Raw genomic sequence first — 24,046 nt, forward strand, 5'->3', positions numbered from 1 at the left:
CTGTTAACATTTGTCGCCGGAATATATTTATGAATGTTTAAGAAGAGGAAGCATCCGTGTAAATAAAGGTAGACTCTCTACTTTCCCTTAACGGATATTGGCTAGTATACTTCCTTTTCGAGTATGTTTTTCATTTAGCTATGTAGGGCAGTTGCTCTTTAACACATAGGATCATGTGCAAGGATCAAATTCTAAACTTATACAGCATCGACAGGACGATGTCAGTTTCTGCAATCTCTGTTAAAATGTGACCGTCGGTTAAATGTATTTGCTACCAGGATGATATTTATATATATATCCTTTAATTCATTGAACCTAAATAGTGATGGCTCATTCTGACAGACTTTATGTTAACTTGCTACTCGTGTATAAAGATCAAGATTCTGGAGATTTATATGTATGATTTTATCATTCCAATTTTTCGAGATGACTTCGTTAACAAACTGAATCCTTTCCCTACCCCCACTGTTATCCCCCCCCCCCGATGACGGGGTCATTACAGAAACCTCGTGACAGGTTTGAGACGGGAGAGGTGCCAGGAAAGAAATTATTCAGTGGTACAAAAGGTCCTGGATTGAAACGATTGAAAGTCACACCCCATCCCTGTGTCCTAACATTGGGCGGGAAGATGGAATATCGGATCACCGATCTGAAGCAAACTGCAACATCTCCCCCCCCCCCCCACCCCATCGACAGCAGAAACTATTTTATTATATATATTCACGGAATTTTCCTTGGTGAACCAGATCCAACATATGGACACATCAGCGACAGCCAACCATACGATAACAGAACTGTCTATTTATACGCCTCGACAGCTTACTTCTACGACGTGATATAATGCTGATGTAGTAGTTACTGTGTTTAATCTCTCCGCGGACTGGAATTTCACTCACACCTAAACATATGCTTATCAGAAAGCACAGCTTTAGACTTAAAGCGGTTGGTTGAGTTCAGTAATCTTAAAGTATATACAACCCAGCAGCACACTTTCTGTCAGATTCACATCGTTCACTAACATAGGCTAACTAACACATTGTTTAGTAGGCCTATTAACTTCAACGTTATGAAGCAATTTTGCTAGCTCCGGTAACGAACCTATGATCACCTGATACAAATATTAGCTTTCATAATACATTGATGCATTATATATAAATGAGACATATGAAAGACGAAGAGCTTATCATGTAAGGCACGTTTGTTGAAAGCAAGTTTTAGGTCTAACAGTATAGTCCAATACACATAAACAAGGTGTATGCCTAAGTAAGAAGACATATGATCAGTTTGTATACCTAACCTAATAACGATATAGCATTAAAATAAGTTTTCCCCCTTCATATAAGGGTGTATGCCTAACCATATTAATAAGTCGTATATCTGGTAAGGCTGTATCTACATGAGTAAAAATAAAACCCATTACTCATTCAAAGTAAAGTGATCTTCGAGGTTAGTTTTTCTTCTTCATAACATTACAGTATAGTACAGCGAAATAACGTCACATTATACTACTTGTTACATTAAACAATCCAAACACAACATACTGCTTTAACTAAATGACAAGTGCATGTGTTCTACATACCGCAGATGCTCAGATTTATTAATAAGAATGTTGGATATATGATGGGCTATGAAAGGAATCCTGGGGATAAGCCTATTATCTTCTAATCTGTTCAATTGTTTATTGGTATCGAAAGAAGATTCAGTTAGGGTTTTCAAACCTCACATCGTCTTCATATAGAGACACGCATAGAGCAAACGTGTAGATTTGAATAAACCGCGATCACACAGGCTCTACGTAAGGTTCTATATAGGTATAGGTCTCTAGGATACAGTGCGGTAGGCAGAATGTATATGAACCGAACGTGACATTTGGTCAATATAAATCGTTGCCATAAGAGCTCTATACACCGGTTATCAGTAATACCCATTATGCCTACATGCGTATTACACACACCGAAGTTATAAATGTTACGTGAAGTCGGTTGATACGATCACCCCATAGCCTGAAATGCCTATATTGCTTGAGAATCGAGTAGGAGAGGGGGGGGGGGGGCTATAGGGGTTGGTATAATTTGTAACACGGTAAATGAAGCAATACTTATCTTAAAGGTAGTAAGTTGACTTCATGTCGGTTGAGGCTAATTTCTCGGCCGATTGGATAAAATTTGAAAGCTATGAAACCTCTAAAGTCCACCACACCGATATCGCAAAGCGTTCTCATTGACAGATCAATTAATTATATACCATGGGCAGGTTGAAATCATGGCTAAGCGCTTGACTTTCTCTACAATACATCAAGTTCATGTTTTTTAGTTGGACTATCCCTCCAACAAGTAAGAACAATTTGGAACTCAGGAATAAACTTTGCAAATTGGGTAAAGAAACATTCATAACAGTACAGCGGCTACCATGGTTTCAAGTCTTTGGCAATCGAACATATTGCAAAAGTACCTAAAATGACGGAACGGATCGCCCACGAAACTTGAACCCATTCGAACTGCTTTGCCCCGCCCCATCAGCCCCCCCCCCCCCCCCCGAAAAAAAAGTCTGGTTACGCCACTGTTGTCCGTATTATTGAAGAGATTGTCTAAGCGTCATATGTTGCAGAAGCATCCTCATTGACAATGCAAAGGGATCACATGTAAGCGCTGGTATATGTGCGACTTCAATGGTCTCAAAAGTCATTTAGGAACTCGCTTACTATTCTTATTTAGCAAAGTTCCCTTTTATATATATTTGGGGGAAAGGATATAGGGACAGGTTCGATCCCGGAGTATCCCCTCCTCTACTGGTTACTCCTTGGGTTGGAAATATTTGTGGCGTCGATAGGAATTCAATCGTACTGGTCACGTTTTACATACTTATATATATGTATACACTTCATTTATTTTATAAGCATATAACCTTCATTACAAATTTCGATTAACCGGGGACAATCCGACATGCTCTTTCCTCTGGGAATGGTTTCATCCGCACGATTTCGGCAAGTGCTAGTTGAAGGTTGTATGGGTTTACCTATACCACTGCACACAGTTCAATTGATAGATTTATTGTCTGTCGGTTGAATACCACACATTCTTGTCTCCTGAGCAGTCTCCTCAGAAGTAGACGGTAATGTCAGCCTAACACAACATTATACCTGTCTGTATAAAGGTTAGGCTGTCTCGTCAATTTCATGAGCTTGACACAGCTGTGTTATATAACACAATAAATTGTTAACATTTCTCTTAGATAGAACTTAAAGTGATCAGTCTATTTGAAAAAGATATCACTAAATGACTTTGAAATTACATCACATTTTGGTAAAGGTATTGTTTAGATCTAGTAAACTAAAAGCTCCTTCCGGTATAGGCTTATATGACCTCAATAGAGACAAACAAGAGAGTATATGAAATTGTCAGAAGCTGTAGTAAGCTATGTCTGTTACACAATACAGAGGCCTCAGCATGCCAAGAAATGCTATACTGAGCTGTCCGGAGCTCGAAATAACACACGCTGACAAAAAGCCTACTCAGTTAGAATAAATAAAATCCCCACATTCGATGATATTTTATTGGGCTAAATGAAATCAGCAATTGTTTTATTAATTTTTCAAATAATTGTTTCATAAGCACGAATGACATCCATCCTTCGCCCTTCTAACTATCAGGCCAATCTGTTGACGACATACAGTTAGGCCTATATTTGTTTGAAAGATATTTCTTTAACAATGGCCGCTCAAGAGTATCATATGGACATTGTGGGAATTCTTCTAACGTCGGTGATCGCTTGTCCGACGTTGACGTGAGGACACGGATGGCCATGATAAGTAAATGATCTGTTGAAACCCAAAAACAAGTGACGAAACGTACTCGACAGTTATGTCCCTGGGTTTGAAGCTAGAGGAATTTGAAAGCAGTGTCATTAGATAGTTATAGCATCCGTAAAGAAGGATTATTAGCCAGGATGTTTCCACGATGGGTACGAGTCTTTCAGCTATCAACGACAAGTTATGCCGACGTATATTTTATGTTTAATAGGTCACGCATAGCACCGGACTGATTGCGTGTAAAAAAAACCCGAATGTGATACATATATTTACTTAGGCTATACATGTCTACATGGTTTATTTCACTGTGAAACGATGTGTTCATTGTAGAAAACAGAAGATGGGGGTTTTATTCACATAACAGAAGATACCCACGCATGACAATAGCATGTTTGGAATCTTCACGGTATGCAGCAAGCAACTAACAATGTTGTTTTTATAATTGATATCAAAACACTAGTTTCATTTGTTTGTTTTTTGTTTTCTTGAGAAAAAGGCCATGACACGGAGCACTGCTTTTGGATTATTATACTTCTGCGCAGGCGTCATTCGTAACAGTTACGAGAAAGCTGCAATTACTGCTCTGTACACACCAGAACCACACCAGATCCGCGATGGAGATTTCGACGAGGTCCTCGGACAAGTTCTAGAATGGCTTTACTTCAGCAGGTGCCTAACGTAAGAGGGTAACACCATGCAGGCCCGTGATGGAGAATTTTGGGAACAGAAATTAACTTAAAGGATTTGCGAGAGAAGGACCGATCATGTTTGGAGCGGGAACCCAAACAGTTAAATCTGACCCTGCCTGTAGGTTGTTTCGATCGGGGAGATTGGGAGGGGAAGAGGGTTAACCAGTGTTAACCAGTCATAGCGACATCTGTACTAAATGTCTGGATGTATCCAACGTCCAACACCCGACCGGGTTCTCTATTTAGACAACTATAGACTGGCTCTTCTGCTAGTTGGACGTATTGTATACGCCGATAGTCCAACTCATATGTTCACTGTGTCAGAGGTAATAACCAACATATTCGGGCCAGGTTCATCATGAGAATGTTATTAGCTTATTGCACATGAGAAACATACCATATGACATAGTTATGTCTACCGAAGGTCATTTCATGCCATTGGCATCTTTAAGTGTTGTCATTATTGATTAAGGTGGTATTAACACATTGCGAAGTTGTACATCAAGCTATTCCAGTACTGACTAACTGTAAATTAAGACCACCCGGGGGTTCCCGAATGTTCATATGCATATACGATCATTGTGTACAACGTACGCAACTGTCGTGGAAGTGCGTATATCTGTTGGTTTGGTAGTTGAACTGACAGCACAATGTTGGGTAATGCTTTAGTTTTCACTTCATGCCTTAAGCCTCCTTTTAAAATCCAGACATACCAATTTGTTGCACCAAATCCATGCAGTAAGTTCCTTGAAGCGTACATCAAACTTGTTAAGAGTCCGTATTCTAGCTTATTTACATGCACTCGCCCTAGTTGACTTGTTCTCGTTACTAGGGGCAATTTAAACTAGTACCAAATTACGTACTTGTACTCGAGCGGATACAGCTTTGTAATCTTATACTGGTACCCATGCCAATTATTACTGTAGCCCTATTCGTACTCACGATGCTGTACTCGTGCTCAAGTCTACCGGAAACCCTCCAAAGAGGTAATAACATTATATTCGTCTAACCATATAGCTTATACACATATACAAAACTCCCTATAGTCCTATCCTCACTCATCCCTTTTTCTTAGTATCAGGAATGTGTCTCGCAATGTTCTAAGGCTGATACACAATGCTATCTTCAATATCAAACATTACGTTCCACAAATTGCTGCCATACTGCATGCGTGTCAGCATCATATGGGTCGACACCCATATACATATATTGTTGTCTTATACATATATATAAATATACAATACAGTAGAGATCGTCGGGTGGAAACAGTAATTCGTGTGGTCCAGATTTAACGGGTATTCAGCCGAGATCGGGCTTTCTTGTGGTAATTTAAGATCGCTAATTTTAACGTGACCGGGCCACCGTACATTCGGGTCTTATATATTTTATCGAATTTCTATCGGAGACACTACACTCTATACTAAATTAGGCTATCTAATGGTGTTAACAAAATATGTGAAAACGTTCATTGTGTTGTCCTTGCAGCTTCCGTGGGGGTGGGGTGGGGGAGAGGGTGGGGAACGTGTCGCCACAATATAGTATTCAGAGCAATGATTTTCATGCTGACGTATAGGCGGCACGCTTTCATCGCTGAACTAGAGTCGTATATATATTTGCCGCCCCCCCCCCTCCCCAATCCCGGCTTCCAATCCGAAACCCGTATCTGGGTCCTGTCTTAATTAAACAGGGAGCAGGGCAAGAGGCTTCACAGGGATAACATTTAATCCAGGTGGCTCATAGAGTGCTCGCAAAGTATATGTCATCTACTTTTTCTTGCGAGAGAAAGTATGAACTTCGTCGCCGATACGTAAAGTGTTCCTGCGTTGTATATAGTCAGATGGTGTCTTCAGTTTTGCATAAGCCATGAGATCCCCTTGTTTTTTGTAGATATATTCTGTAACTTCTCTTGTCAATTGTAAAAGATGGTAAATCATAAATCATTACCTCAGAAAATCCAAACAAAAATTCAAATAGGATAGGCTGATTAAAATTTGCACATGTACTTACAATCGTTTATATTTATTTCTTTATTCTAATTTTTTAATTTTTTTCTTTTTTGGTAGTGGTGGTTTCGGCATGTTACTTTTAGTGCATGAGAAAAGGAGTCGGATGCGGTACTGTATATGAACGTGCAGAGTATGGCCCTGTCCAACTATACTATTTTCGAAGGGATACAGCTTTTAATACGGTGGAGTGGGGATGGGGGTAGTCGTGTACTTGTAGTGCTCCGTTAGTACAAAGTTTAAGATGAAAAAGTCGCATTCGAAGAAGCCATAACTTCCCATCATTCTAAGCAACTGTATTAGAGAGTACGGTATACGTTATCAATGTTGTCGTAACTATATAATATGCTTAAATTCCTTAGTTTGTGCACCTCATTGGCGAAAAGGACAGGTTTGATCCTGGCCCCGAGTCGGCTTCTGCTCTCCTTGTCACGTTCACTACCCCCCCCCCCCAACCGCAACCCCGTCCAAACCCTTCCTTCACCTCTCTTCCAGTCCCCGCCAGTCACTTGCAACTATTTTAGGAATGAAAAGAAATCTTACAGGCACAGTCGATAACCGTTTCAATTATTCTCTCTTACGTATATGTTGACCGAATTGCATATTTAATAGCTACACTGATATACCATATGGTGTTTGTTCATGATGCTGTTTACGGTTTTCAGCAGTTACGAAATCACGAGGCTAAGAATTTCCAATCGAACCATACCATTTTTGTAGCATTTCCACCTAAAATATATGCCGATACTTTGCCGAATTCCACAAAATGTTTAGGTTGGTGGTATACTGCGCTCAGGCTCGTCAAGTAACTGTATATGTATGAAGTGACGATATGATACAATTTAGTATAGATGTGCTAAAACTATCACTAGGTTTCAAACTTTATAGCACATGTTAACAGTGTGCCCGATGCATGCACAGGTGCATATCCACGGGGGGCGTTGGGGCGCGCGCCCCCCGGGTAAGAAAAAGAGGAGAGAAAAAAAGAGAAGAAAAAAGGAAAAAAGAGGGGAAAAAAGAAGAGGAGGAGAGGAAGGAAGAGAAAAGAAAAAGAAGAAAGAGAGAAAAAGGAGAAAAGGAGGGAGTAAAAGAAAAACGCGAAGACACCGGGAAGAGAAAGAGGAACAGTGACATCATTACAGCGCTGAAGGGTAGCCAGTGACGGATCAATGATTTCGTAAAAGTGTGACTCACCCTACCCCTTACACCGACAACTCCATTTTTTGACGTTTCCATTTTCCTCTCTCACTAATGATCTATATATATACTATATATGGTCTATCATAACGCGTGTGTAGAATTGTGCTATGAAACCAACTGTGGCTGGTCTCGAACTCGACCGTGTCGTCGGGGAACATGACGATTTTTGGGATGGGGGCGACCGCCCCCCCCCATTCAGCATTGTTTTAAATGATATCGCTAAGTAATTTCAAAATAGAAAGTGCTTAGATGCAACTTACAAGGCCTGGGAAGTGTCATTTCAAGCGATCTGGGAGACATTTTCGGCCAAAATTTGCTTGTACGCTTCGCGCTAACAAATGGTCCTGGGTAGTGCCATTTCCAGCGATCTGGGAGGCATTTTCGGCCAAAATTTTCTTGTACGCTTCGCGCCAACCTATGGTGGCGCTACGCTGAGATAATTTGCGTACAGGCTTCGCCCCTACCTTGGCAAATTCCTCGCTACGCGCCTGTTCGAATTTGTAACGCAAACAGCAGATATCACATCATATCAGTGAGCATGAAATTGGCGTTCCAGGATGAAAAGCCTCAAAACTGTCCGACTTGCCTGAAAAAATAACCAAAAATTTTCGCTCGCTTCGCGCGCGTTCAACGTGTTACTGTCGATATCATATAAGCAAGCATCGGTTATTACATCGCATGCCATCATGTACCGTACGGTCCGTTAAAATTGCGCAGTATACCGCGGGATGCTAATGTAAACAACGACATGTCTCATGTAGATGTATAAAAAGCATGGAGGTCCAATTATGTCAAAACTCTCTTTTACATTAGTAATGGCGAATTAGGGGCTGCACCCCCGCCGCGCAGTGGCGGAGCGTCCATACGGTCAGGGGGCGCATGCCCCCCCCCCCCCCCTGACGGACTCAAATGGACTGCTGGCGCGTTTTTCAGCTCTTTACCACTTTTTACTTATTCTAGATTATTGACTTTTTTATTGCGCTCTCATCTACTTATTGACATTTGTCACATTTTGTTGGTGTAATTTGGAGATGACACCTATTTATTCTTCGTTTATCTGCAAATTAGCCAGGCCCGGAAAGGGTCATTTCCGGCGATCTAGGGAGTATCTTTACTCAAAAAATTTCTGTACGCTACGCGCCAACCAGTGGTGGCGCTCCGCTTAGATAGTGTTGAAAGCGCCCCTACAGACCATTCTCGCCCCTCCTGACCAATACCCCTAGCTCCGCCACTTCCGCCGCGCCTCCTACGCCTTTGTGTATAGTGTTCGGTTTCGGAAATATCTGCTATTTTTTCATTTCCTTCAACCAAGTTTTATAATAGCCGTTATAACAGGTTTTAATATTTGTACACCAATAAATTAACTGCGTCTGAATTTTCGAAAATTTCTGACCAACATTCTGCATCACACTTCCCTCTACTCGTGCAATTTTGACCGGTCTGTTAGGGGTTGAAGGAAGTTTTTCTATATTGGTTGTCCATAGATGAAATTTTGTACAACATTATGGGTATGTTTTGAAGTGAGTTTATTCACGAGAAATGTGAATTTTCAAATTCTGAACAAATATGGGGCTTAAAACCTTGAAAAGTGGGGCTGACGGATATTGTGGGCCGCGACGTAGAATCACCTACAAAAGCAAAGACCCACAGGAGATGCGATCAGGTCGAACATGATGTGTGCCGGGTTGACAATCTTCAAAAAGGTTATGGATGGAGAAAAAAGAACTATTAGGAAATACTTGGTTCTCAGGCAAAAAGTGTACATCTGGTTGGTCATTTCAAGCCCGAGAAGTGCCGTTTCCGGTGACCTGGGGGGTATCAAAATAAGAAATTTTCTTGTACGCTGCGCGCCAACCGATGGTGGCGCTCCGCTTAGATAGTAATTCGCGCCCCCCGGGTTTGAAAATCCTGGATACGCGCCTGATGCAGGTCTGAGATTGGGTGGGAGGAGGGATGAGGACAGGAGCCGCCGGAAAAAAAAACGTTGCTCTGATACAAAATTAAAGGGGTGCAGTCGAGGCCGATATTAGGGCATTCTTTGACAGTTTTGGAAAATCCATTTCTAGGTAACCTTCTTCTTGATGATAATATTTATCTGTTTGTATAACAACGTTGTCGTTACGATGGTGAGATAAATGCAGCAAGGGGATTATCTTGGTATCATCAAGCGGCGTGTCTTTTTTTTTGTCATATAAGGCTGACGTGAGAAATATACTCACTGCGGTTGATATTGTAGCGGAAAGCTACGACTTTTCCTTAGTGAGATACGTTATATATTAAAGATATTCAATTAAACACTAGTTTTAGTCAAGGTTGTATTTCTATACCACCATTTATTTTGAGAATGATCCTTTAATCATCTGAGGCTCGTCAATTAAAGTGGCTGGACGTCTAGTCTAACACATATTCAATTCGCTCGGATCCGCAGATACGACAAACAATCCTCCAATAGTAAAGCATAATACTGGTTATGTGCCCAGTAACATTTTTTGCATAACACATTTATAACGCATTCCACGTTAATCAAGCAACAAATGATGTAGTGTTGAATGTGATCTAAGGGTGTTGTTTTGGTTGAGTTATTAGTAATTATAAATAATTATAATTATGTTGGCGAAACCAAAACCACCCTCAAGAAGCGTTTCTATGGTCACAGATCCACAGTCAACACCATGAAGACTGAGACCCCAGTTGGAGAACATTTTAACCTTCCCAACCATACCATTAACGACATGTCCCTACAGGGGATTGAATCCTTAGGTAGCCATCCTGACCTAGTACGTATCAGCAGAGAGAGGCTCTGGATGCAACGCCTTCGTACCATTCAACCTCATGGGCTGAACATTCAGGAAGGACATGACTAACTTTCCTCTGTTCCCTACTCCTTCTCCCTTTTCTCCCTTCCCCCCCCCCCTTTCACTCTTCCTCTTACAGCTCTCTTCCCCTCCATTTTTCTTCACACCTTTCTGTCTTTGTCCCTCTCCAGTTTATTCCTCACCCTGTGCCTTTAATCCTCTCTTTGTCCCTCCACAGTTTATCTCCTTCCTCTCCTCTTCTCCTGTTGCTTTCTACTTATAATCCCCTTTCATCCATCTCATTGTGTTCACCGTGCTCATTAACCTGTCTGTATTCTGTGCGTGTTTTTGTCCCCTCTGTTACTGTAACTTGTCATTTAGCCTCTGAAGAAGATCCTGCTAGGATCGAAACGTCAGGCCAACTTACTTTTACACATTCTATTACACAGGCTCTCTAGTGGATAAGCAGTTTGCTAACAGTTTTATTTCATTTTGTTTTTCAGCTGCTCTGTTACTGTATCCCTTCGGGTGATCCTCCTTATCTACTTTGTATTTGTACTTGTATTTGTATTCTTGTGTTTCAGTTTTTCATTTCATTTTTATCATATACTCATCTCGCTGCTTTCACCATGTCTCACCATTTTCTTTTGTTTCAGAAGCTCCGAAAATTGATGCAGAAATCCCAGCGCTATTCTTTCCATCTTTCCAACTACAGGTTCTACTCTCTCTCTCGCATTATTCCCTCAGGTCTACAGGTCACACACCAACCAGCACTAGGGACACTCCCTCCAGGACTCCAGAGAGAGTGGAACCAAGTCTTACACAGCACCTCCATCCGTCTCATCAACATCCTCACCAAACACTGCCAATTGTCCTTAGATAGCCTCAACGATGATATCCTGAGGCTGAAGCTTGAATTACAGTCATGCTGCACCGATGACGAATGGACTCAGTACACTAACAAAATTAACTTGTGTTTGTCTCAGCAGAACATTGCACTCACAGAAAGAAGAAATAAGAAAATGACTGACCTTCAGAAAAGACGCAAACGTACCGCTTGCAACCGTTTTAGAAGGCCCCAGACTCCATCTGAGTCTGCACCACCATCCTCAACTGCAGTTGTTAACTTATCTTCTTCTACTCTTACCAGTGCAGACCTTAGGCTTCTCTCCAAAGGACTCAACTTCTGTCCTACTCCTCCAGCATTTGACCAAGCGGAACTGAGTCAAGATCTTACTCATTTCTTTCGCAGAATTCGCCTTCGTGAGTTTTTCCTAGATGATCCTCCAACTGAACGGGAACCCTTCTGCAAGAAAAGTTCTTGGATGCCTCCTAAGAACAGAGTCCCTGTTTTAGAAGCCTACACACAGGTCGTCAGCTCTGAGACTAACCAGTCAAACTCTCCTCTCCGCAGAACACACGACAACCTTCCAAGAGATGAGCGAACAGCACTCTCCTCACTGATGTCTCGCAGTGACATTATCATCAAGCCAGCCGACAAAGGTTCTGCAGTTGTCATCCAGGATCGACAGGATTACATCAAGGAAGCCATGCGTCATCTCTCCAACAGTGATATTTACACTCTTCTTGATTCTGATCCCACAGATATTTTCTCCCAGCAGATAAAACAGACCATCACTGATATGTACCAGCGGAACCAGATCTCTAAGAAGGCTGTTTCTTTCCTTTCTCCCACAGACTGTAAGGCAGCCAGGTTTTATCTCCTGCCCAAAATTCACAAGCCTGGTAACCCTGGTAGGCCTATCATCTCGGGCAATGGGTCCCCCACCGAGAAGATATCCTTGTTTGTGGACCACTTCATCAAACCTCTTGTTCCTCAGATTAATTCTTATATCCATGACACTCCAGATTTCCTCAGGAAACTTGAAGATATCAAAAACCAAATCCCCAGTACAGCCATCATCGGTACTTTCGACGTCACTTCTCTGTACACTAACATCCCTCATGCTGAAGGTATCGCTGCCACGTGTGCAGCCCTGTCTAAGAAGGTCCACCCTTGTCCACCCATCTCTGACATCAAAGCTCTCATGCAACAGGTTCTCACCAAAAACAACTTCACGTTCATGGACAAGCATTACCTTCAAAGACACGGGACAGCCATGGGAACCAGGATGGCTCCTTCCTATGCATGCCTGTTTATGTCTAGCCTTGAAGAACGCATGCTCAGTACGGCTCCCTGTCGTCCCCTTATCTGGTGGCGCTACATCGATGACATCTTCTTCATTTGGACCAGTGATGAGGATAGCCTGCTCACCTTCATCAATCATATCAATTCTTTCCACAGCACCATCAAATTCACCTCTGATTACTCTCACCAACAGGTTAACTTTCTCGATGTGACTGTTCGCAAGGAACACGGTTCTCTCTCCACAGACTTATACACCAAGCCCACAGACACACACCAGTATCTCCATTCTTCAAGCTGCCATCCCCGTCACTGCAAGTCTGGAATTGCCTACAGTCAAGCACTACGTCTTCGTCGCATTTGCTCTAACAATTCCTCTTTCATTCGCCATACAGATGCTTTGGAAAAACACCTTATTGCCAGGGGCCATAGTGCCAGAAGGGTGCGTGAAGCCATTCAGAGAGTCCGCTCCCTTTCCAGATCATCTACTTTGGCAGTGAAGGACAAAAAGGGACGAGATTGCGACAACAAGCTGCCCCTCGTTGTTACTTTCCACCCAAATCTTCCTCCCCTTCAGAAAATCACCTCTAACAACCACAACATTCTCCTCACTTCAGATAGACTCCAACGAGCCATCCCTGAAAAACCCATCATCGCCTACAGACGACCACGCAACCTACGAGACCTTCTTGTACGTGCTGCTGTTCCACCTCTTACTTCTAACCCCACACCCATTCAGCATGGTACCTTCAAATGTGATCGTACTTCGAGATGCATCGTCTGCAGCCACCACATTGTTGAATCCAATTCCATCACCAGCCACAGCATGCAACTCACACACAAGACTAAGGGTCACATCACTTGCACTACCACCAATGTCATCTATCTGATCTCTTGTAGAGTTTGCGGCATCCAGTATGTTGGCGAAACCAAAACCACCCTCAAGAAGCGTTTCTATGGTCACAGATCCACAGTCAACACCATGAAGACTGAGACCCCAGTTGGAGAACATTTTAACCTTCCCAACCATACCATTAACGACATGTCCCTACAGGGGATTGAATCCTTAGGTAGCCGTCCTGACCTAGTACGTATCAGCAGAGAGAGGCTCTGGATGCAACGCCTTCGTACCATTCAACCTCATGGGCTGAACATTCAGGAAGGACATGACTAACTTTCCTCTGTTCCCTACTCCTTCTCCCCTTTCTCCCTTCCCCCCCCCTTTCACTCTTCCTCTTACAGCTCTCTTCCCCTCCATTTTTCTTCACACCTTTCTGTCTTTGTCCCTCTCCAGTTTATTCCTCACCCTGTGCCTTTAATCCTCTCTTTGTCCCTCCACAGTTTATCTCCTTCCTCTCCTCTTCTCCTGTTGCTTTCTACTTATAATCCCCTTTCATCCATCTCATTGTGTTCACCGTGCTCATTAACCTGTCTGTATTCTGTGCGTGTTTTTGTCCCCTCTGTTACTGTAACTTGTCATTTAGCCTCTGAAGAAGATCCTGCTAGGATCGAAACGTCAGGCCAACTTACTTTTACACACGTAATTATAAAGCAATAGAGAAACAGTTAAAACTACATTGAGGAGCTGACGTCAACATGAATTTACCCTGAAAGGAGCATTCCAGAGATTATTTAATTTTAAAGCTGAACATCTTGAGAATTGAAAAAAATGCTTATAGAAATATTACTAGCACTCATTAGTTGTCTTTGGTAATGACATATCAAAACTAATATTCTCCGTAAAAGCGTTCTTTAATCTCATCTGACCGCCAGTTTCATCATAACAGAATATTTTATTGAATACATCTAGGCCGTGATACTCCCAACCGTGTAAAACTACTACTTGAGGGCAGATCTGGCAGTAACCCCAGATATATTCTGAGACTGAAAGAATTGTATCGCGTCACTCTGCTGGAATGTTCATTGAAAACTTCAAACCTATGAACTGGGGTCAACATGTCACCAATTAATACCAAGTAACGCACCACCATAGACCATTCACATCGTTATCGTTATATACTGCCATTAATTAACGAACGTATACCGCCGACTCACACGGTTGAATGTATATACGGCGTCGCTTACTATGGGTATATAGGTATGGTTGTGACTGTTAGCGCTACAGACGGCCATATATGGCTACTGTAAAGATGGTTGAGCCAAGTAGCTTCCTTCATGACTGCTCCCTTCCCAAATCTTCATACTCTGATACTACGTCATCACTGTGGCTTCATAAGCCGCATTCCTCCGCTTTCGTAATGACGACCGCAATTGGTCGAAGGAACTTGGTGAAGGAACTATGGTACGTCGTCAATGATTGGATCAGACAAGCCTTTACCGCAGGGATCCCCGCGGTGAACTATGGGTAAACATGGTTGTAGACCGGTGAGGAAGAAAGGAAGGAAGCTCGTGGGACATAACGGGAAACCAGTTTAGCGACAAACAGGAACGATGCATGGATACGTCATATCACCTAAAGAAAAAAAGTACGGTATACTAAAAGTTCAACGTATTATTCAGTGATTAACATACACGATGTCCAACTGTTCATCATATTATGGCTTCATGTTACCATACATTTATTACATTTGAGCGAGCTTCTTCTATTATGCCCTGGTTACAAATAATCGATCCATAAAATTCGTTTTGCCTATCCCACCCTTCTGAGTGGGGTCTGTGCTACAAGGATCATAAAAGATTCTGAAATAAAGCAATTTGCCAGAATATTCTTAACCCTTCTGCACATTGCAGGTATATTATACCTGACACTCTTCTTACACCGTAAATGATACTGAAATGAATATACACACGCACATATTATATACATAATGTAGCCTATAGACCGGTTACATAGGTGCTGCATCAAACCGGCTTGAATAACACCTTGTTGAACACCCACGGGAATTTATACCATTATACAAAACTACTTCCGACTGTTTACTTGTTGACATGTATAAATTTAGTGTGTGTTCATGAATATTTAGAGATAATATCTTGTGACATATTAAATTGTTACATTAAGCACATTTTTGGAGTTGTTTTTTTAAAGTTAAATCAGCATGTGGGGTGTCATATCGGTAGATTCGACTGCGTCAATGAAACCCACATCCTTCATTTGGCGTCACCCTACAATTTTGTGTCATTTATACCAAAACAACTCCTCTAGCATTGAGTACTTCCTATTTTATCTGTTTATACAATGCATAAAGAACAAGTTATTTTATAGCTTTATAACTATTTCAGCCCCGTAGCCAGAAATTCTAACTTTGGTGAGGGCGGGTGGGGTAGCTGGGTGGTGTGGGATGGGGCTACCAACGGTTACAGAGAGTCACAAACAATTTAAGGAGGGGTACAATATTTTTTAAGTGTAATTTGTGAAGTTTTTTTTGTACACATCTTGCGGGCACAAAATTGGGCACAAGTCTGCAGGTAGGGAAGGGCAGGTAGAGGGGTAGGGGAAGGGAAGGTGGAGGGGAAGGGGGGAAGGGGAAGGGGAGGTGGAGGGGAAGGGGGAAGGGGAAGGGGGAGGGGAGATGAAGAGGAAGGAGATGAGAAGGGAAGCTACGGGCCTGATTTATCTTATGAATAACAAAGTTATTAACATAATTTTATGAATTAAAATTTCGGATGTTACTAGATCAGTAAGTGCATATATATGCACAAGATTTAAAGGCGTTCACATAAAAGTTTTTTTCTTCACAGGCAGACTAAAGATCGTTTTTTTTTTTGCCTGCGAAACCAGATCCAGCTAGAATTATGGGAGCTTCGAAACCTCTGGTTCTCTTATCGTACGTCTTCAAGTAAACATAATGTCCAATAATTAGCAAATACGTCATATTCTTGTGCTGTAATTGGACAAAAAATGGTCATAATTTCGTATGAGAATTCGCAATCTGACTTTTCCCTATACATAAATGCCCGTTTCTCGTGTTCTCATTGGCTCATTCAGATTTTAAAGTTTGTGATTAGAGGAAAACCGTTATATGGGCCTAATTAAATTGGAATCTATTAGTTTCTCGCATTTTTCTTGGGAGAACTTTGTCACTTATCAGTGTTTACGAGTCCTTTGAAACAAACACAAAAAACGGTCATATTTGATAAAAGGCGGCAGATGTCCAATCAGGGCACACCATAGGCGCACTATACTTTCCAATTTGAGGCCCGGTAGACAGGAATTTTGGGTTGAACTTAGCCTAACCTTTACAAATAGGAATCAGGCTGAAGTTATGTTCTTGAAGTTCTTGAACTGTGTGTTGTTCACTCTGTGTTCGGATAATACAAATCATATTTGTAAATCTTTTTATAGATATCTATACAGGCCTTACTACTTTGAATAGTTTGTACTCGGTCGAGAAGGAATACATCAAGAGTACCGACCATCACCGATGCGTGTCAAGAAAATATCAGTTGCATGCAATTTGATACAATGAATAGTTTCATAACGATTGACGTACTATTGAAAATAGGCTTACGATGTCCATGCCTCAATGCGTGCAGACATAGTATACATATACTTTGTCACTGAATTGGGCTTACACGTGGTCTCAAAGAAACACTATTAATTGTATATTTTGACAATTTTGAAAAAGGCTGAGTTTTTTCAACCAAAATCACAAATGTGCACAGCAAGTACTAACCAGTCCGCAGGATGCTGGAAATTCAACGAACATGACAGACCTGTATATACCCATTCTGCGACATCCCAATCCCTATTCCGATATCCACTAAAAGTTGAGCGCGATCGCGCGCACTTCATAATTATTTTAATAATGTAGTTGATTTTGTATTAAACAAGTTTATTTGATATCATTCTGTTTTACATGTATTGATGTTTCTGCAAAGTAGTAATATTATAATCCTTGAACTGCTCATAACTGTCGTTCAACTCATGCTATGGGTTACTTTTTTTTTAATATCGAGTGTTTGCCTGAGTAAGACATTCACTACATAACGTGTATATACGGTATATTTTATTCTTTCATTTGCAAACCTTTAAAATGTTTTTTATGTCTCATTCCAACGTTTCTGGCCCAACTTTGATGGAATAACACTGATTCACTGAATGTGATGTGTAACAGGTATCTCTTCAGTCAAGGGCGTAGGAACCGGGGGGCTGGGGGGCGCCAGCCCCCCAGTGAAAAATGTGGAGGGGCGGAAGTATCATTCCGCCCCCCGCTTCGCAGGTCAGAAAACCCCTTTTTCATTTCCAAATGAGAAAAAAAATCTCATTTGGAGCACCAAATTGCATCTAAGGCCTGGTGAAAATACAAAATTAAGTTTACAAAATGGAGTGGGTGGGTTGAAGTGTGCTATATTGCACCAAATTGCATCTGAGGCTACCTGGAAATGCAAAAAATTCCAAAGGGGAGGGGGACACCCCCTCCACTTAGACCCCTCCCCCAGGCCGGCCATCAGTCTTCAGCCCCCCCCCCCACTCAAAAGTACCTTCCTACACCACTGTCTTCAGTTCACTTCACGACTCTCCGCTCTCTATACATAAGTGTGATCGCGAAATTATGAAAAAAAAATTCAACACCAGATGCAGTTTGTACTGAGTTTAAAAAAAAAACTGGTAGTTTTTGTTTACAACAGTATCGTTTTGACTAAATCTTGGTAGAATAATGGAAATTATCGGTATTTCATTCAGTCAAATACATCGACAATAATCATTCTCGATTAAAAGTTGTATCGTATAACTGCCGAAGCTGTAAACGAAGCCCCTGTTTGCGAATCACTGTGTACAACTTCCGTTTTAAACAAGAGACTTCCACCTTTGCACAGAACGGAATTCCAGTAGGAATAGAAGTTAAAGGGGGCGTGGTCTCTTGAAAAGCGAGAGTCGTCTGCTAAGATCACAGAGGTTTTAACTTATATCCGCGGTGTTTGAAAGGTCTTTCCGTGTTCTGCTCCTTCTCGTTCGAGCCTCGCGCTTCCTGTACATTCCAGCTCGGACTGTCGCATTGATCGGATTCTCCTTAGCGCTCCTTTGGAATCTTGTGGGCTATCTCGCTCTTTTTCTTTTCTTCTTTTCCGTGTGAAAAACCAGGAAACATACATTACTATGGATACCATCAAGAAGAAGCTGAGTCAACTAAAGGCCGACAAAGAAAAGGCGCTTGACGAGAAAGATGTTGCGGAAGCGTCGATGAAGGAAGCTATGGAGAGGGTGGAACAGGTAAAAAAAACACAACAGAAAAACTTGATGAAAATATCATTGCATCTATAGTGGGTGCGGTATAGCGTTCAAATAATATACTTGACCTACATTGATAACCATAGTGTATAGACTTTCACTAACAACTCTATATATACTAACTGCAATCGGTGCCCATCTTGTCCGTATGAAGTTGAAAGTACAAGCATGTGCAGTGGTTCAGGAATAAGATGTTACGTACAGTGCAGTAATGGTTATGTGTTATATTGATGGGAGGTGTTCATGGGGGTTAGGACAACGCCAAGATATTTAGCAGGCTCAAACCATGCTCGCATTTTTCCCCCTTTCTTCTGAGGCGTCAAATATTCGGAGCACGTACCGCCGTGTACGGTGAGGTTAGGTATAGGTTCTCGTTTTCATTCGATTCCAGTATGTGCATCGCATATAGCTTATACTTGCCATTATGCGAGCGCGAAGTAAAAAGAATGCATTCGAACATTGCTCGAAGAATTAGCATAGCTTCGTTTCTTCAGCGTGAAGTTAAATCGGTTCTGATTGTCTACAACCTAAAGCATGCTTGTTGTTGCAGATAATCTTACACGTTGCACCCACCAACTATTCTAACACTATAGAGAGCTATTACGTAACAACCGCAACGCCTTGATTCAGTATCAATTTGGTCACTAACGTATGTTGCATGTATATCGCCTACATCATGGAATTCCTTTATTCGATCGACGTCAATATTGGGACCGATCCTCTGCACAACTGAATGTCTTTTCGGGTATTTCCCGGTGCCGCGGAATGGGGATTACGTAATCATTAACGTGCAGGTATAATCGACTAAACCTATCTGTGATATTGAATATATGTAGGCCTATCAACTGTTGGTGTAGGCTACATATTATTACTGAGTGGCCATAGATGTAAATAATTTGTCGCTGACGTGAAGGTAGTGGGGTGGGGGCTAGAAGGACAAAGGGGTTAGGAGGGGGAAGTGTTCAGAGAACGTAGAGCGGTTACCGTAAACAATGTGGTAATTAGTAATTCTAAGTTCTAAAGCAGCACAAAACAAGAACGTTTGGTGATATTCTATAAGCATGAATTGACAACAGAGGCATTAGTAAGAGATATAGGATACAACTTGAGAAGTCGGCGTTCCATAGGATGCAAGCAATTGCATTGAAGCAATTTCTCATAGTGAACTTGAATATACCTAGGTAATAGAAAACAATCTATTTTGAACGCCAAACCGCGAACAAAGGGAAGGAAATTGGTAAAGAATGCCTCAACAAAAACTCACATTTTAAGGGTAAGATCAACATTCGGATACAGTCGCGATACGTGTCTCATATCACCTGAACCAAATATAAATTGTGACGCAAATGTACTAATGAAGGTTCGTAGTCAAAATCGCTAATCAAGGGCATACTAGCATCATATGTAAGTAGTATAGCATTACTGTAAATCAATACAAGAAGCTAAACCAGTATAGTCCAACACAGACGTTTATATGGTGGGATACCTAAAACTTTCGCAAATGTGACAACAACAAAAATAGGTTCGATGACGTTATCACTGACGACCTTGATTTTGTAATGGGTACGAGTGTAACCCTTTGAATGGCCAGAGATAAAGGTAAGAAATATCACCTATAACAGAATGTCAGTGGTGAGACATCATAGGTTAGTGACGTCATAGACTTAGACTCAGTACAATACCAAGTAAATCGTTCCCTTTCGCGTGCCACACATCATCCCTAGATAGCTTTAGGCATGTATCTTAGCAACGGGATAAGCTTTCAAGACGGGGAGGGAACTGCACCAACTTAAATTGTTGGCAGCCTAATGTGGTTTTGTTGAAATGTTTAGACTTCGTTATGTCCATTTAACATGAGAATATTTTAGAAAGCCTATAAACGTCACTTCCGTGGCATCAACGGTGCAGTAAAGTCCTCGGTTCGACCTTGGTTTACAAGACAATGTAAGTTGTTAACTCTCTATATAGTCTACCCTCATATAGCCACTTACACCTGATACGACTAAATTTGGTATAAAAGATACATATGTGTACTACAGCAGCTAGAAACTTTCAACCACGTGACATCACCGGTTCAATGACGTCATCAGTTTATCCTCGTTTTGGCAGACCATGTAAATTGTATCATGGAGCTATAAACAGATGTTTGTAGCTCCATGGTTGTATCCACTGCTCTAGCCTACCAACAGATAGCTAGCCTCTTACACTTGATTAGACTTAATTTAGCATCAAAGCATACCTACGTAAAATAGTTACAAATGTCATCCTCGTGACGTCACGATACAATGACGTCAGCAGGTCAGCTATAAGGTTAGAAGTTACCGTTTACGAAGAGTCAACCACATACACCCTGTGTTTGAAAACCAAATAAGTTTGCTGTACTGATATTCCCCCCAGTCCCATGCAGTCCCCATACATTGGGATGTTTGTATGTATGTATGTATATGTGATCTTCCCGCAAGCAGGAACTCGCGAAAGAAGCCATGGAGGCTTATAGACTCGCAAGCTGACCGAAGCCAATCTCTCGGCACACATCCATTTAACGTCCATGTCGGGAAGTTGTTATTGAACAACACCCTTGCCAGACGACACACATTGCTGTCGGCGGGGAATCGAACCGGGGATCTCATGACTGGGAGACGCCGGCGTTAACCACTAGGCTATACACTCCGCAACTATGTGACCACGTGATCATGACGTAGTGTTAGGTTTTTATTAAATCACGATTATCTTTTAAACTGAACAAAGATGCTACATATGACTTATCGTAAAGACCCCTTGTTGTACCCTCCTTGTACACGATCACGTATAGTGTTATATATACCCCATGCATGGTAAGAATTCGCCTAACATTACGATACTTCCAGTACGTCACATATTGTCTCCCTAATTATGCACTCTATGTAGTCTAGCGGATATCCGAATCACTGGAAACTTCTTAAGCAAAAGGGACATCGCGTTCAATCGCATATTATTTTACGATGACATTGGTACAGTTTCAATGATCTAGTTTTAAATTAGCCTCGGTATTTGGACCAGAGCCATAAAAGACAATCAAGCGGTGACTGAAGTGATATCGATAACATTATCAATACTGTGTTGGCCTATATTAGCAACAAGAACACGCCCACCTCAGGCTTTAAGAGCGCAGAGAATCTAATGAACGTGACACACAGATGTACAATAACTTACATGGATGTTACGTAACGAGTTGCTACCATAATTATTATACAAATAGGGTTTTTATTTTTTATTTAAAAAAAAAAAAACTTTAACTGATTAGATGCTTGACATATAGGTCAGATGATATAATCAACACGAATGTAAATCGCCGGAATAAAAGAACGGGAGTTTGGGACACTTCTGCTCCAAGTTACCGTCCTATTGGATCCCACTGATAAAGCTTTTTATGACGTCATGTAGGTGTGCATAACATGGAATAATAACTAATAAATAATAATAAAATCATACTTTCGGTGTCAATGAGCATAAGATAGATGAGAATACTCTTCACACAAGTAGCTGTGTAAAATATCGAGAGAAACTCATTTGCATAACCCAGAGACCCGGATGTCGAGATATTCACATACCATACATACCAGCCTGCATTCCATGACCATATTTTCACGCATGCAAGTGTAATGCCTACACATAAGAGTTTGTTCTACATATATATACACGTGTATGTAATATCCAATTGGTGTGGCACTGTATAATATTTTATCTGAACTTACACACACATCTGTAGATAACATTACTAAAACTAAACTAACATTTAATATATTAACATTTTTTTTTTTGGGGGGGGGGGGGTTTCTTCCGTAATTTGTTGGTGCTTTATGTCATAATTTTCGAACTGTACAACGCTTGTTTGTCTTTGGAGGTTTAGTTTATTTATAACCAAATCACAACCGAACTCTGACCGTGCGTAAAGTCGTTTCAATGAATTGAAATTAAATTAAATTATATGGTAAGATGTGGTGAGTCGAACTTGAAATCAACCTCCTTTATGGTGCATGCGTTTATATTATATATTACCATTATCATCATTATTACTATAGTTGTTATCGTGATAAGTTTGAAAATAATATTCTTTCGTCATTGATACTTGTTCCCAAATAATGAGAAATAAGGGAAATTATTTGCGAATAAAAATATCACGATGTCAAGGCCGGATTAAATTGACAGAAAATGAACTAACAAGTTTACAGTAATTTTCGAAGAAAAAAAAACTATAGCTAATTATGCATTAAGGAATTTGATTGAGGAATTTGATTTGTTCAATTCAGGTAGTTATACATAGTGCAATTTCGTTATTTCAATTGATCTATGTACATTTTCTTTCATGCTGTCATACCTAGTTTCATCAGATGATAACTTTTAAGTATAGATGCGTGAGCTATTTCGATGTTTCCCTGAAAACAGATATATGATTTTAAGCCTAATACTGTCTATAGCTGCATTTCTATGCAGTCCTTTAAGTTAATTAGAATAGGCTGCATGGTTACTAACTGTTGTCATTCAAGTGTAGTGTTTAAACAACTCATATAATTTTGAGCATTTGTACACAACTTTATGATCCCGATAATTTTCATTGAAACGATCCCCGGTATACATGGTAAAACAGGTACCTCCACACAATTATAATTCCCGTTACACACTCCCCTCCTTTTTGTATGTATTTCTTCGCATATACACATGTGCTAATGATCACTTCATTGTCACACTTTATATTGACGTTTCTCTCGTGTTTTCCCTTGTCAATTATAATTCCCGTTACACACTCCCCTCCTTTTTGTATGTATTTCTTCGCATATATACACATGTGCTAATGATCACTTTATTTTCACACTTTATATTGACGTTTCTCTCGTGTTTTCCCTTGTCAGGTAAACGATGAAAATAAAGAATTGCAGACTCGCATCAAACAACTTGAGACTGAGCTGGATGATACCTCAGAGAAGTTAAACACCACCGTTATCAAATGTGAGGCTGCAGAAAAGGCTCAGCAAACGGTAGGTACAACAATTGGCGACAAATAATCCTATAGAGCTAGCTATATCTAGCTACTATAGTAGCTATATACTAGCTATAAGCTATACAAGCTATAGATGGCTATATACTAGCTATATAACTAGTCTATATACTGGGCGCCGAATTTGAAATGCCAGATATTGTTACTATTAATGCGTCTGTGTTTTTGTCTTCTTTT

At 40.9% G+C, this 24,046-nt stretch overlaps 1 protein-coding gene across 3 annotated transcripts in view; it reads left to right on the forward strand.

Annotated features, from left to right (window-relative positions):
- Positions 1-18,505: 18,505 nt before the first annotated feature.
- Positions 18,506-24,046, forward strand: part of LOC139978676 (uncharacterized) — a 47,645-nt gene continuing 42,104 nt past the window's right edge. For 2 of the 3 annotated variants that reach the window (XM_071989073.1, XM_071989071.1), the window contains exons 1-2: positions 18,506-18,816; positions 23,724-23,849. In XM_071989073.1, coding sequence (XP_071845174.1) covers positions 18,703-18,816; positions 23,724-23,849 — 240 coding nt within the window. In that variant the 5' untranslated portion in view covers positions 18,506-18,702. The remainder of the gene's footprint in view (positions 18,817-23,723; positions 23,850-24,046) is intronic. The other variant, XM_071989072.1, reaches the window with a different exon arrangement.

The sequence above is a fragment of the Apostichopus japonicus genome, chromosome 13 (assembly GCF_037975245.1).
Source record: "Apostichopus japonicus isolate 1M-3 chromosome 13, ASM3797524v1, whole genome shotgun sequence".
NCBI classification, from domain to species: Eukaryota; Metazoa; Echinodermata; class Holothuroidea; order Aspidochirotida; family Stichopodidae; genus Apostichopus; species Apostichopus japonicus.